At 37.2% G+C, this 13,928-nt stretch overlaps 1 protein-coding gene and 1 pseudogene across 1 annotated transcript; one reads left to right on the top strand and one right to left on the bottom strand.

Moving 5' to 3' along the window:
- Positions 1-11,797, top strand: part of LOC116116117 — a 38,993-nt pseudogene extending 27,196 nt beyond the window's left edge.
- Positions 11,798-12,111: 314 nt separating this feature from the next.
- On the bottom strand, positions 12,112-13,785 carry LOC116116119 (caffeic acid 3-O-methyltransferase-like). Its single transcript, XM_031402218.1, has 3 exons — positions 12,959-13,785; positions 12,633-12,697; positions 12,112-12,466 (listed from the first exon to the last, which is right to left on the bottom strand). Exons 1-3 carry the CDS (start codon positions 13,695-13,697, stop codon positions 12,164-12,166), a joined length of 1,107 nt encoding a protein of 368 aa, XP_031258078.1. The 5' UTR covers positions 13,698-13,785; the 3' UTR covers positions 12,112-12,163.
- Positions 13,786-13,928: the final 143 nt, after the last annotated feature.

Genomic DNA, 13,928 nt, shown 5'->3' with positions numbered 1-13,928 from the left:
TGTCGATGCGTGGCACAACCCTGAGCGGAGACTCACTGCTCGGCCAATCTCCGGAGGTCCTAGTGAGGGGGAAAACATTTAAAAAGGGGTAGTTGAAATACTTAGTGAGTGGGGAAAGGAGGTTTATAAAAGTTCTATAAAAATATAATATAATAATAATGATAACACACAACAATTCTTAAGCAATCCTAACGACAATATAATTCTATGAATATGCAAAGAAAGCAACCACCCCATTCACGTATGCAATATGTGATTTATTTCTAACCATCTTCACTCAGTGAACTATACTTTGACTTACTTCCTTTAATTGTATCGGATTCTGAATAAAACCTAAACATTTGGTATTAAAAACTCTCACCACAACTAGTACCCTGAGGAAAATCCGTCATACCTGGTGGGCGTCCACACGCAGGCGAGTGAGGGACGTGCCTGTCATACCCGACAAGATCTATCATCGCATGGGCAAAGCCTCTGAAACTTCATTCCTAGTGGACCACTCAATGCCTAGGCAGAGCACATAACTATCATATGCATGCACAGAGCCAAAATCTAAAACTGTCATGCCTGGTGGAATCCTACATCGCTCAGGCAGAAAGAAAAATGTATTGCTGGGGGTGGGTACTTCGTAGGGTGGTTTTAGCATCACAAGTATCTCATGCATAATCTCAAGTAACATATAGTCAAGAACATATACATATGTGCTTATAAACCATGCATTATGACATAATATTATAAAATCACATATAGGGATGAAACTGCAATCTTTTAAACATGTTTCAGAACTGACATTTTAACCCAGACTCAAATTTACCACAACATCATATCACCATGCATTAATCCGACACCACCCGTGGACAATCATTCCTTTTTAGTCTGGTCAATAACCAATATTAAAACATTTCTACAATAACACATCAAACATCAAGATGAAGAAGTGGTTTTTAAATAAGTAACCCAAGGAAAAGTATAAAGATCTTCATGAAGACCATGTCCAACAAATTGAACAAGTAAGACAACTCAACACTTACTACGGACTTGGCCCATTTCTAACAATCTAATGCAAACTCCATTCACTATTCAATGACCCATCCATTCCAAACCCAAGTAGCAGTCCACTAAGAGAAAAAAAAAACCAAAACCAAAACCCAACCTTTTCTCTACAAGTCTTTTTCCAACTCAAAATTTACATGTTGTCAAAAAGCTTTATTATCATGAGAGTTATATAAATGCATTTGCATGACACACAGCATAAAAATTCATTCCCTCTGAATAGATCTAATAAAATATTTACACAAAAACTTATCCAGCCGGACATGCAAAGGTAAGTTAAACAAGTTTTTCACTCCCATAACATAACTTCCAGAATTCAACCAAAACCATTCAGCAGTATAAGCCAACAAGCTCTATATAACAACAAAACATTCAACAAACAACACATCCTAACACACCAGCCGAACCCACATAAAGCAATATGTCACAAAACACATGCTTAGTAGAAATTTTACTCATAAACAGTAATCAAACCTCAACATGCAATGGTATAATTTTTAGCTTTTCAAGAAAACAATTTAGATCCACTCAAAAATTCAGCTCAGCCGAAACTCAAATGAACTGTCAAGCACTCTTCTCTTCCATACCTACACCCAAAAGCTCAAGATCAAACACTCACTCTTAAAGTAAAGAAGAAATAATTAAAGAAATTGCTTCCTAACCCCATGCATGCATTACCCGAACCCAAATTTAGAGTGACCTGCTTCAAATTCTCTCTCCTCCCCATTTTTGCTGTACTTCACTCTCACTCCTCCTCTCTTACTTTACCTCTCGACCTCCACTCTCACTGTACCTCTCGGCCAGCACTTCTTCTTCCTTACTCTCCTTTCTCTTTCTTTTCTCTCCTTTGCCTCTCTTTTCTTCCTTTCTTTCTTTCCTTTCTTCTCTTCTCCTCTCGTTTTTTTTTTCTTCTGTGCTCTCGTTTTCTTCTTCTTCATTTGGGTGAATAGCCCAGGCTTTTTTTTTTTTTATATCTAAAACAATTTTTTTTTTGAAATTATAAATCTTCCCCCAATTTCTCTTAATTCCAATCTAACCCCGCCACATAAGTTTCTCCCTACAAAAGTGTCCAGATTTTTCCCTCTTGATACATGCAAAACCATCATAAATTATTTCTTTTGTTTTCACCCCTTAACGCAAACTTTAAAAACTGACAGAAATACCCTTTCTTACAACAATACCATGAAATCAAATAGAAAGAGAAGTAAATAAATAAATAAAATTCATCATATAACTAAATTAGAAATGGGGTTTTACACAACTTATTTCACAAGAAGTGATTGACTTGAATAACAAGTTTGCTTTAAAAACTTTGGGGGAAGTGCAATATTTTCTTGGTTTTGAAGTTCAAAGAAATGCTTCTGGGTTGTTACTTACACAAAACAAGCATGCACAAGAGCTGCTACACAAGGCTAGAATGGGAGAATCTAACCCATCTTCAACACCTATGGCCACTAGAGTAAGATTTGGGAATGAAGATAGTGATTTATTTGATCATCCCACACTATACAGAAACATCATAAGAGGTCTACAATATCTAACGTTGTCTAGACCAAACTTGGCATTTTCGGTTAACAAGCTGAGTCAGTTTCTTCAAAATCCTACTACAACCCACTGGACAGCTTACAAGAGGATATTGAGGTATATTAAAGGCACTTTACATTATGGTATTGTCTTTACAAAAAGAAAACCATTCATTTTGGAGGTGTTTACTGATGCTAATTGGGCAAGTGATACAATTGATAGGAGATCAACTAGTGGTTACAGTGTGTTTCTTAGGGGAAATCTGATTCAGTGGTCTTAAAGGAAACCAAAGGTTGTTGCTTTATCATCAACTAAGGCTGAATATTGATCACTTAGTCAAGCTGCAACTGAGCTAGTGTGGGTGCAAAACCTATTCAAAGAACTTGGCATTATTATTAATCACTGTTCTGTAATCTGGTGCGATAACATGAGTGCAGGTGCTTTGTCCTCAAATCCTGTATTTTATGCAAGGACAAAGCACATTGAAATCAATGTTCATTATGTGTGAGAGTTGGTTGCAAACAAAGCCTTGAATGTTCAGTACATAGCTTCAGAATATCAAATTGTCGATATATTAACTAAAGCTGTTCCCTGCACCAAATTTGCCTTATTGAGGGAGAAATTGAATGTGATATATGAACTACCAAAAGTTGAGGTTAAGAGCCAAAGTTGAAGCTAATATTTTTAAAGTGTCTAACTGTATTGAAGCTAAAGTATGTAGCTCAAGGAGCTGAACTGAAGTCTGTAGCTAAAGATGCTAAAGCATTTTTTTTTGTTTCCTGAAGCTGAAGCTAGTCACATATTAGTTTCAAGGGAAATGTTGGAGAAGGAGTAGAGAGCAAATTAATTTCAAGGGAAATGTTAGAGAAGGAGCAAAGAGCATAGTAGTGTCAACGGAAATATTGAAGAAGTTATGAGTGATTTAGTTTAAGGGGAAATGTGAAGCAATGGTTAGGATGAAAATGTAATAATTTAAGAGTAGCCTGGGCTATTTCGTATGTTAGCAAAATAACATCCAAACGGTGCATTTTAGTCTAAGAATCTAGTTGCATATAATCACCTATTTGTAACTAACTTCAATTAATGAAAAAAACCCCAATTTTCGGGTTCTTGTCCTAGTTTTTCTCTCAACTATTCTTCATAGGTTTTCCTTTATTTTTCTTTAGTTTTGCTGAAATCTTTCAAGAAGAAAATTAATTAACAAAGAATAAATTATACACAAGGAGCAAGTTCTTTTATTGTACGTTCAATTAATTTACTTGCATTTGATCTCAAATGTTGATAATAAAAGTGATGGGGATAGGATATACAACAACCCATTTGTCATTCATGAGCACCTAAAGATTAGGCGCATCATCTTGAAGAAAATAGTGATTAAATTAGGATTATATGTGCAAGAAGTCCATAAGTTAGCTCTGGTTGTGGACAAGGTAGATAATAGTTTAAAGTCATTTGTTGGGCATGTTTGCCTAAAGATTTGTATATATAATCTCTTTGAAGGCCTAAACTCTCTGATATGGCCTCAAGTTGTCTCAATACTAGCCCCATAATACTTGCACAATACTCGGCCACGTCTTCCCTATCAACACACAAATTTATTAATGATACATGATTCGCCAGCAATAGAGTTAAGTGTGTTTGTATACATAATACCTAAAGGATGGAGGATTAGTAGGCCATTCATAGCAATGCTTACAGACTAGAATCAGCTTAAGATAGTAGAAGGTTATCTGTCAGTTGTATGAAGCAAAGAAGGATTAAGAAAAGGCAATTCAAGGAACACTAATTGGTTTTATATATTAATTACATGAGTTCATTATTGTCTACACCACAAACAATACACATCAAAGTATCAATAATTATAGCATTAATATGTCAAATGCTCAAATGCACAAAGTTTACATGATTAAAGTTCAAGTACATATATAAAGACTGAACGAGAAGAAAATACTAGTCCCCATACTGGATGGAATTTTCAAATAACAATTTCTACTCTCTAATTTGAATTTCTCCAAAAATTTTCAATTAAATATTCTTCAAGAAAACATTGTTCATAAAAAATATTACCATGATGAATTAAGCAGAGCTCTGTCGATGATACCTGTAGCCTCAATGTAGAGATCCTATTGAAGCCAATGATATTTTGTTGGAAATGCAGCAAATTCTACCAACGTTGTAAAAAATCTTTTTGGTGCCAAGAGTACAAAGTTGCTATTCTGATTGCAGTAGTTAGAGCTGTTGTTTTGTTGTATTTTGATGTAATTTGTGACAGATTTAGTTGAAACCTGCAGTGATTTAGTGGTGTATTTGACTGACTTGATTTTGTATTAGTTGAATGTAATTTAGTTCAAATTCAAATTTATAAAAATATCCACTGCATTAGGTGTAACAGTGGACTGGTTTGTGTATATATTTCCCCTGTTTTATGAATGAAAAGCAAAGCATCTATTCATGTTGTCGTCTCTTCCTCTTTTGCTTAATATCATTCTTCTCATTACTCTCCAGCAAAACCAACAATTGGTATCAAAGCACTTATTGATCTTAAAAGTCCTAATACACTCATCTCCCCCTATCCAACTCTTCAACCTCTATTACAGTAAAAATTTTTCAAACTCCAAATAACTTGATTCCCCACGACTTCCCTTACTTCTCCAGTCTTCAATGGTGAACAATATTACATGTAGGTTGTCAAAATGAAGGCATTCCTCCAAGGACAAGGCTTGTGGTAGTATGTAGAAGAAAACCGTAAACCAACTCAGCTGGGACCAAATCCGACCAAGAATCAGATCAAGATACATGAAGAAGAAGCTGCCAAGGCTCCGAGAGCCTTGTCTTACATCCATGTAGCCATAATTGACCTTGTATTTACAAGGATTATGGCGTGTGAAACACCAAAAGAAGCATGGGATAAGTGAGGAGTTTATAGGAAGTGACACAACAAGAGGCATGCAAGTGTTGAACTTGAGAAGTGAGTTTGAAATGCTAAGAATGCAAGAGTCCGAGAAGGTAAATGAGTATGTTGACAGATTGATGAGTGTAGTTAACAAAATTAGGCTGCTTGGGGTGGAGTTGATAGATAGAAGAATTATAGAGAATGTATTGGAGAGCCTACTCGAGAGGTTTGAGTCCAAGATTTCTTCACTTGATGACTCTAAAGATCTGTTAGAGATCACACTCACTGAACTAGTGCATGCTCTGCAAGCTCAAGAACAAAAGAGGTTGCTGAGACAAGAAGATTCAAGTGAGGGTGCAATGGTGGAAAGCTTTAAAGGCAAGGCTGTTTAGGGTGAAAGCAAGAGGTTTGCTGGAGATAAGAAAGGGAAAGAGAAAACCTTAGTGGAACAAATCAGGTGGAATGAAGGAGTATCCACTGTGCTCTCACTGCAAGAAGAAGGGTTATTCCAAGAAGAGATACTAGTTCAGACCAAATATTCAATGTAGAGCATGTAACCAATTTGGCCACATTGAAAGGGTTTGGAAAACCAAGCCAAACCAACCACCACAGCAAGCCCAAATTGTTAAAGATCAGCGACAAAATCTAGAATCTGAGCAGTTATTTGTGGCATCCTATAGTACAGCTCAGGTTTACAATGATACTTAGTTGATAGATAGTGGTTGCACCAATCACATGACATCAAATTTGTAAGACTTCATCAGCTTGGACAGGACATACCATTTTAGAGTTAAAATTGGGAATGGAGAGTTTATGGGAAATGAGATGTTGTTGTGCAGACTAAGTTAGGTATCAAATTGATTCCTAATGTCCTTTATGTACTAGAGATAAGCCATGGTTTGCTTAGTGTAGGACAAATGCTAGAAAGAAAATATTTCCTACATTTCCAAGACCAATCCTGCACAGTTTCGGATAGTGAGGGTTGTGAATTGATGAGGATTAGGATGATGGGAAAAAGCTTGCCTATTAAACTGAAAAAACTAGAACTCAAAGCCTATAGTGCCAAGATAGTTGAGTCTGAGTTACAGCATAAAAGATTTGACCATTTCCATTACCATGGCCTTAAAGAAATTCAGACCAAAAACTTGGTCCAGAATCTGCCCGAAATTGAAGAAACTAAGGTTGTAGCCCTGGTTTTCAACTTTGGCAAGTTAAGTAGGCAATCCTTTCTGGTAAACCAGGCTTGGAGAGCTATTGAGAAACTTTAACTCATCCACACAGATGTGTGTAGATCTATGTAGACACCTTCATTGAACGGGAGTAAATATTTTGTCTTGTTTATTGATGATTGGTCTAAGATGTGTTAGGTTTATTTTCTAAAATAAAGGAGTGAAGTTGCTACTATGTTTGGGAGATTTAAGCTGCAAGTTGAAAACCAAACTGGTCTAAGTATCAAGACAGTAAAGAATGATAATGGGACCAAGTATACATCAAATGAATTAGAATCAATTTGTAAGCAGGCTGGAATTAAGAACTAACTTAGCAATCCCTATACTCCACAGCAAAATAGAGTTAGTGAGAGGAAGAATAGGATTGTTATGGAGATGGCAAGAAGTATGGTTGCTAAGAAGAAGTTGCCGAAATGTTTTTAGGCAGAGGTTGTCAACACGGCAGTCTATTTGCTTAATAGAATTCCCACAAAAGCGTTGATAAATTAAACTCCCTATGAAGCCTAGTTGGAGTGAAACCTACCGTGGAAAACTTGAGAATTCTTTGGGAGTATATTTATGCTCTTGTTCCAACAGTTAAGAGAAGTAAGTTGGATGACAAAGCCATGATGTTAGAGTCATGAAAGTGACTCTATTTTGGTGATAAAAATGCCCCATGTGTGATTAAATTAAAGTATATTGAGACAATTAAAGAATTTATGAATTTATTCACGAAAATCGCTTCCTAATATTTTTCTTACGAATTTAACGTGTTTGGAATGATTTTGGAAAGTATATGGTTGATATTAGGTTGTGGTTTATAGATTAAGGGTGATTTTGTCTCATTTATGTTGTTTAGGAGGTAAAATGTCATTTTTCAGGTGACTGATTTTGTCATGTTTCAATCGTGTAAGGACCAAATAGAAATTTGCCAAATTTTGTATAAAACAACAGTGCAAGTTCGCAGATCAGGTGGCTGCCGCCCACCAAAACTCTTCACCTTCTCCGATCAAGCTCCAGCGACCCTTCAGCTCCTTTTCCGCTGACTTTTCGGCTTCCCCTTGCTCCGGTCACCATCATCCCTTCATCACCACCGTGAAACACGCACGCCACCGTGAGCTTCATCTTCCCACCATGACGTTTCGTCTTCCCGGCCAGATTTGGCCATTTTTCGACGACATTTCAGCTCCCCAAGAGTCGATGTCCCTTCCCCATGGCTGGATCTAGCATTTCCAAGCTTTAGCAGCCGCAAAAACCGCCAGAATCTGTGATTTTGCCGTCGCACCTCTTCATCTTCCAGCCCAGATCTTGCTCATTTCTAGCAACTTCTCACCTCCCCAAGACCTGATCTGAACTCCCTATCACCAGATCTTTCCATCGGTACCTTCGGATCCCATTTCCGCCACCGTTTTTCGAAAGACCCGCCAGAAAATTAACGTTTTCCGGTGAGTACAGCTGTTCATATTTCTAGCTGTCCGTGGGTCATTTTTGCCCCTTCTTCGCATCATATCGCTATCGGTTACCTCCTCTTCACCATGATCAGCTTCGTTTCCACTGTTTCAGCCTTCGTCATCACCACCATGAGCGACTGAGTTCTCGGTTGTCTATTACGATGTAGGCGAGATCGAGATTGACTCCGTTGATCTCCTCATCAGGTCTCGACTAGTTGGATAAGCCCGAATGTTGGACATTTGGTTAAGTTTCTTGTATTCAGATTATATTTGTTTTCGTTTCAGTTTGGTTGCGATGCTTTAATATTATTCTGATGCTAGACGTGTTGAATTGATAATGTCCATTGAGAACGTTTATTGATATATAACTTTTCGCATAATTGAATGTCGGTTTGAGATTATTGAATGTTGATTATGACTTTAAATTGCTTCGGTATTGATTGCAATCAAGTTGTAGTAGCGTTTAATATCATTTCTACTAGGAATGCATTTGTTGTGTAATTAGTTGGTTGGATGATACAAGTTGATAGGTTGTACTTGTTAACGTTGTACCAACTAGTGGTGTTTAAGGGTTTAGCATTTTTCGGTTAGTCAATGATAGTCTTTAATCAATTGATCTGTAACTAAGACGACGGGGAGACAGGATAGATTATGCCTAGATTGCCGGGAGATATTTCTATTGATTTGCCTAGCCTTGTAGGATTAGGAAATTGAAGAGCGAGGAGAGGAATTGTGAGAGTTGGTCTTAAGTCAAACCGAACCTGTAGCGACAACGCTTTTAATATTGTGTTTTAGTTAGAATTTATTTAATGCTTTTAATTTCCTACAAGTAATTAGTTTCCTTAGTTTTAATCAATCATTTTGCCAATTTCTCTTTTGTTAACTCAAATATACATTAGGTCATTAGTCTTGCTCTCTGTGAATTCGACCCTGCTTACCACTAACTACTGTATTTAGGTTTAATTTTGTGACCGTGACGACCGGTCCAACACATGATAGGAATTTTCATTGGCTGTAGTAGTCAATCCAAAGCATACAGGGTTCATGTTCCAAAAACCAATAAAATACACATCACAAGGGATGTTAAAATTGATGAGAATGGAGTCTGGAATTAGGAGGAAAACAAAACTAATGAAGACTTAAGATCACATCCGACAAAACTTGTAGTGAATCAAGATGATGAAGAAGAGGGGGCTTAATCAGATGAAGAGGTTCCCGCTAGAGGTACTAGACCTCTGACATAAATTTGTGAAAGATGTAATGTTGCCATACTTGAGCCTACAAACTACATTGAGGTTGCAAAGTCAAGCACTTGGAAGGATGCAATGACGGAGGAGTTAAACATGATTGAAAAGAATAATACCTGGGAATTGGTGGACAGACCAGCAAACAGAAAGGTGATTCGGGTTAAATGGATTTATAAGAGGAAATTGAATCCAGATGGATCAGTTCACATGCACAAAGCAAGGCTAGTTGTCAAGGGGTTTGAACAACATGTTGGAGTGGACTTTTCGGACACATTTGCACTAGTGGCCAGGTATGATACAATCAGGCTTCTCCTTGCTCTAGCAGCCCAATTTGAATGGAAAATTTTTCTGCTAGATGTTAAGTCTGCGTTCTTGAATGGTTGGCTCAATGAAGAAATCTATGTGGAGCAACAAGAGGGATATGATTATGAAGTTGAAGGCTAAGAGAACAAAGTCTATTTGCTAAGGAAGGCTTTATATGGCCTGAAACATGTTCCTAGAGCCTGGTATAGCAGAATTTATGATTACTTAATTAGTGTGGGATATATGAGGGTCCTAATGAGAACACATCACCAGAAGTAGCACAAGCCAGCTGAATGAATTCAAAAGGCTATGCATAGTGAGTTCGAAATGACTGACTTAAGGGAAATGTCTTATTTCCTTGGTATGGAGATCAGTCAAACTCAATATGGAATCTTTGTTAGCCAACAGAAATATGCTAATGAACTCCTGAAAAAGTTCAATATTGACAAATGCAAACCAATGGATACTCCATTAGTTGCAAACCTGAAGCTGAGCAAAGATAATGGGGCTGTGAAGGTTGATGAGGGAATTTACAAAAGCTCGATAAGGTGTTTGTTGTATTTGACAACAACCAGGCCTGACTTAATGTTTGCAACAAGCCTCCTCTCTAGGTCTATGAGCAACCTAAGTGAAATCCACTTCATGGCAACCAAGAGAGTGTTGAGGTACATTAAGGGGAGTTCTAATCTTAGTGTTTGGTTTAAGAGGTCTGAAATTTTTTAACTTGTTGGATACTCTGACAGTGACTGGGCTAGATCCATTGATGAATGTGGAGTACTTCTGGTTATGTATTCTTCTTGAATTCAGGTGCTATTTGTTGACTGTCCAAAAAGCAGGATACCATAGCTCAGTCCACAGTAGAAGTAGAATATATATCTGCTGCTGCTGTGAACAAGCCATTTGGCTAAGAAAAATCATAGATGATTTGAAGCAAAAATAGAGAATTCTACTGTGATTCTATGTGATAATCAATCTGCTATTGCAATGGATAAAAATCCAGTCTTACATGGTTGCACAAAGCATATCAAGATTAAGTTTCATGTTGTAAGGGAGGCGGAATGTAATGGAGAAATTAAGTTAGTTCATTGCAGGGGTGAAGATCAAGTGGCAAACATCATGACTAAGGCTTTATCCAAAGCCAAGTTTGAAGATTTCAGGCTCAAACTTGGTGTTTCCAGCAAAAATATCAAGGAGTGTTGAAGCCAGTGATATTTTGCTGGAAATGCAGCAAATTCTGTCAACTTTTTGAAAAATCTTTTTGGCACCAAGAATACAAAGTTGCTATTCTGATTGCAGTAGGAGATGTTGTTTTGTTGTATTTTGATGTACTTTGTGACAGGTTTAGTTGAAACATGCAGTGATTAAGTGGTGTATTTGACTGACTTGATTTTGTATTAGTTGAATGTAATTTAGTTCAAATTCAAATTTGTAAAAATATCCACTGCATTAGGTGTAACAGTGGACTGGTTTATGTATATATTTCCCCTGTTTCATAAATAATAAGCAGAGCACATATTGATGCTGCCGTCTCTTCCTCTTTTGCTTAATATAATTCTTCTCATTACTCTCCAGCATAACCAACAGATCCACACACCTAGAAACGCAACTACCCTCACTACAACTCATGCTTGATCCTGGTTTAGTGATGCACTTCTCAAAGCACTTGCCTGTTACAGTCTGTGTAACACATGAAATGCCATCAATAAATACTAAGCAAAGGGAGATAAATATGCATTTGTTCAAAACAAGAGATGAATGGATAGCAGATAACGTTTCTTCTTATATTTAGGCTTAGTTTGCTGTGCCTTCCCTCATATTCTCAGCTATTGTGTTGGGCGCAAAAATCAGAATGTTACGAAACATTTTGGAGGTTCTGATGGAGAGCACGCCTAGAGAGATTGATGCCACTGGACTTGAGAAGGGGCTTTGTGAGATGGATGAGGTTGTTGCCATCCATGAATTACACATTGGGCAATAACAGTTGGGAAAGCGTTACTGGCGTGCCATGTCAAAATAAAGCCCGATGCTGATGCTGACATGGTTCTAGACAAGGTTGTCGAGTATATTAGGCGAGAATAAAACAGCAGCCACGTGACTATTCAGATAGAGCCCCAGTAGGCAGTAGTTCTGATGAGAGATGACTGGGTATGTGGTGTTTTTCTGGGTGAGCCGGGTGTCAGTTTTAACTTTTCAAATTCTTTTACACCAGTTAAATGATCACATCAACTATGTAGTTGGCTGATTTATATTCCTTCAGCATACATATAGGTGGTGTTGACTGTTAAGGGATAATTTCTTATGCGTTATATCAATTACTGCTTTCTTCAATCTTCCTTTTTCTGTTATCGCTTTGATCATTTGCCAGTTAGATTCATTAAACAGATTTGAATGGGCTCAAATTCAATGCCCTGTTAAAATCAAGTATAATTATGCTTCTGATACACGTACATAAGACAAGCCATAATGACAGTAGAGGAAACTACTTCACATAGATTTATAGAACTCTATAACTGAGAAATTAAATGCAGAACAAGGCACTTGAATATGAGAATACCCTGCGTCTTCTCCCAAACTTTGAAATTCTTTTCTTGTCCTCTCCTTTCCTCTCGAATTCATGTTCATCATGAACATATCTAACTGAAATAAGCTTTTTGGAGCAAGAATAGTTTCAGGGGCTTCTGGTATTACTAAATCAACTACTATCACTTTCCCGTTGGCCGGTAATGCTTCATAGCAATTTTTTAGTATCTTCACGCGGTGCTCATCGTCCCAACTGTGTAGGATCCACTGTTTCATACAAATTCTGTATTGATTAGCTCAAAATTTAATTGAGTAAGACAAACTATAAATTGAAATGAATACTTGGATTCCTTCAACTTCAGAAGTATCAACCAAGTCATCAACAGAAATCATTTAAATTGTGCAAAAATGATCAAGTCTGATATCTGCAAACCTTCATGAAAATGGCTTCCCCTTTTGGAATGCCTATGAACATATCCCCTGCAACATGCTCAATACCTGCAACAACATTTGTTCAAATATCAAATATGTAAAACTGGTAACCTTTTTGGACCGTTTCAGCATCATAATCAAACATGTAAATAAGTCAAAAAAAAAAAAAAAAAAAATTCTTTATACAAACTGTAGAATCAAATAGAATTTTCTACGAGTAGTTAACAGTAAAGTAGATCAAAATTTTCGGCTCATTATCGTCAAAGAAGATAAAGTGCAGTTGATAAGTCTACTATGAGGTCAGAAACAAAACCTAAAAGTTCATACCAGGATAGGAAGTTGACTTTTCAATAGTTGAAGGCAGATCGTAGTTGACACCCTTAATTGCAGGATATTTGGATATGATCATCTTAAGGATAAAACCATCCCCACCACCCACATCAACCAGAGATTTTAAACCATCAAAACCTTTATATATTTCCAGGATTTTCTGCATAAATATAGGGTTGAAATCTTTCATGGAGTCTTTGAATATTTCACCAAGTTTGGCATCCTTCCCAACATACTCAACAGCACTCATTCCATACGCCTTGTTAAATGGAAGTTCCCCTTCAACGACTGCTTCTTTTAGATGATGCCACATATCTAACATCACTTTGTCCTGAACCAATTCTGGCAAGGGAGCCAAACACCCTCCATCTTGGTTCCGGATGAAGTATTTGGCTACTGGTGCCAAACCATAGACACAATCAACTTGACCACCATCATGATCACTAGTAAGAGAGCATGTTAAAATAGAGTGGCTAGCAAGAAGGCGGAGAATTCGATCGAGAATTGAAGGGGCTTGTGGTTTGTTTTGAGTAACAAGTTGGGCAGCAATTTGTGAAGAGGAGAGTTGACCTCCAGGACCAGCTTTGTCTATGATATCAAGCACACCAAGTTCAATTGTTTCTTTTAACACCATAGGCAAGACTGATGCGCTCACTAGTTGCATGGCATACTGTCCAAGCATATGATCGTCCTCTTCATTTGTGGACGTTTTCATCTGGTTTTCCTCGGAGTTCATCTTGTGTTTTTGGTTGTTGAAAACACAAAGTTTTAGGGAGGATAATCTAAGATCTTTGATCTTTCTGACCAGTGCAAATAGTTCTAGTTAATTATTCTAGGTGGACATTTGTTTATATATATATATATATATATATATATACCGTATGAACTACAAGTCCTTGGTCATGACTTTTGTCTTCTTCCCTTTTTCTCCTCAAATTATTAAGAATTTCAATGCTTTCTAATTAGA

Source organism: Pistacia vera, unplaced genomic scaffold, assembly GCF_008641045.1.
Source record: "Pistacia vera cultivar Batoury unplaced genomic scaffold, PisVer_v2 Contig761, whole genome shotgun sequence".
Taxonomy (NCBI): Eukaryota; Viridiplantae; Streptophyta; class Magnoliopsida; order Sapindales; family Anacardiaceae; genus Pistacia; species Pistacia vera.
Note: the sequence above shows the minus strand (reverse complement) of the source record. Positions and strands in the feature narration are given on the sequence as shown.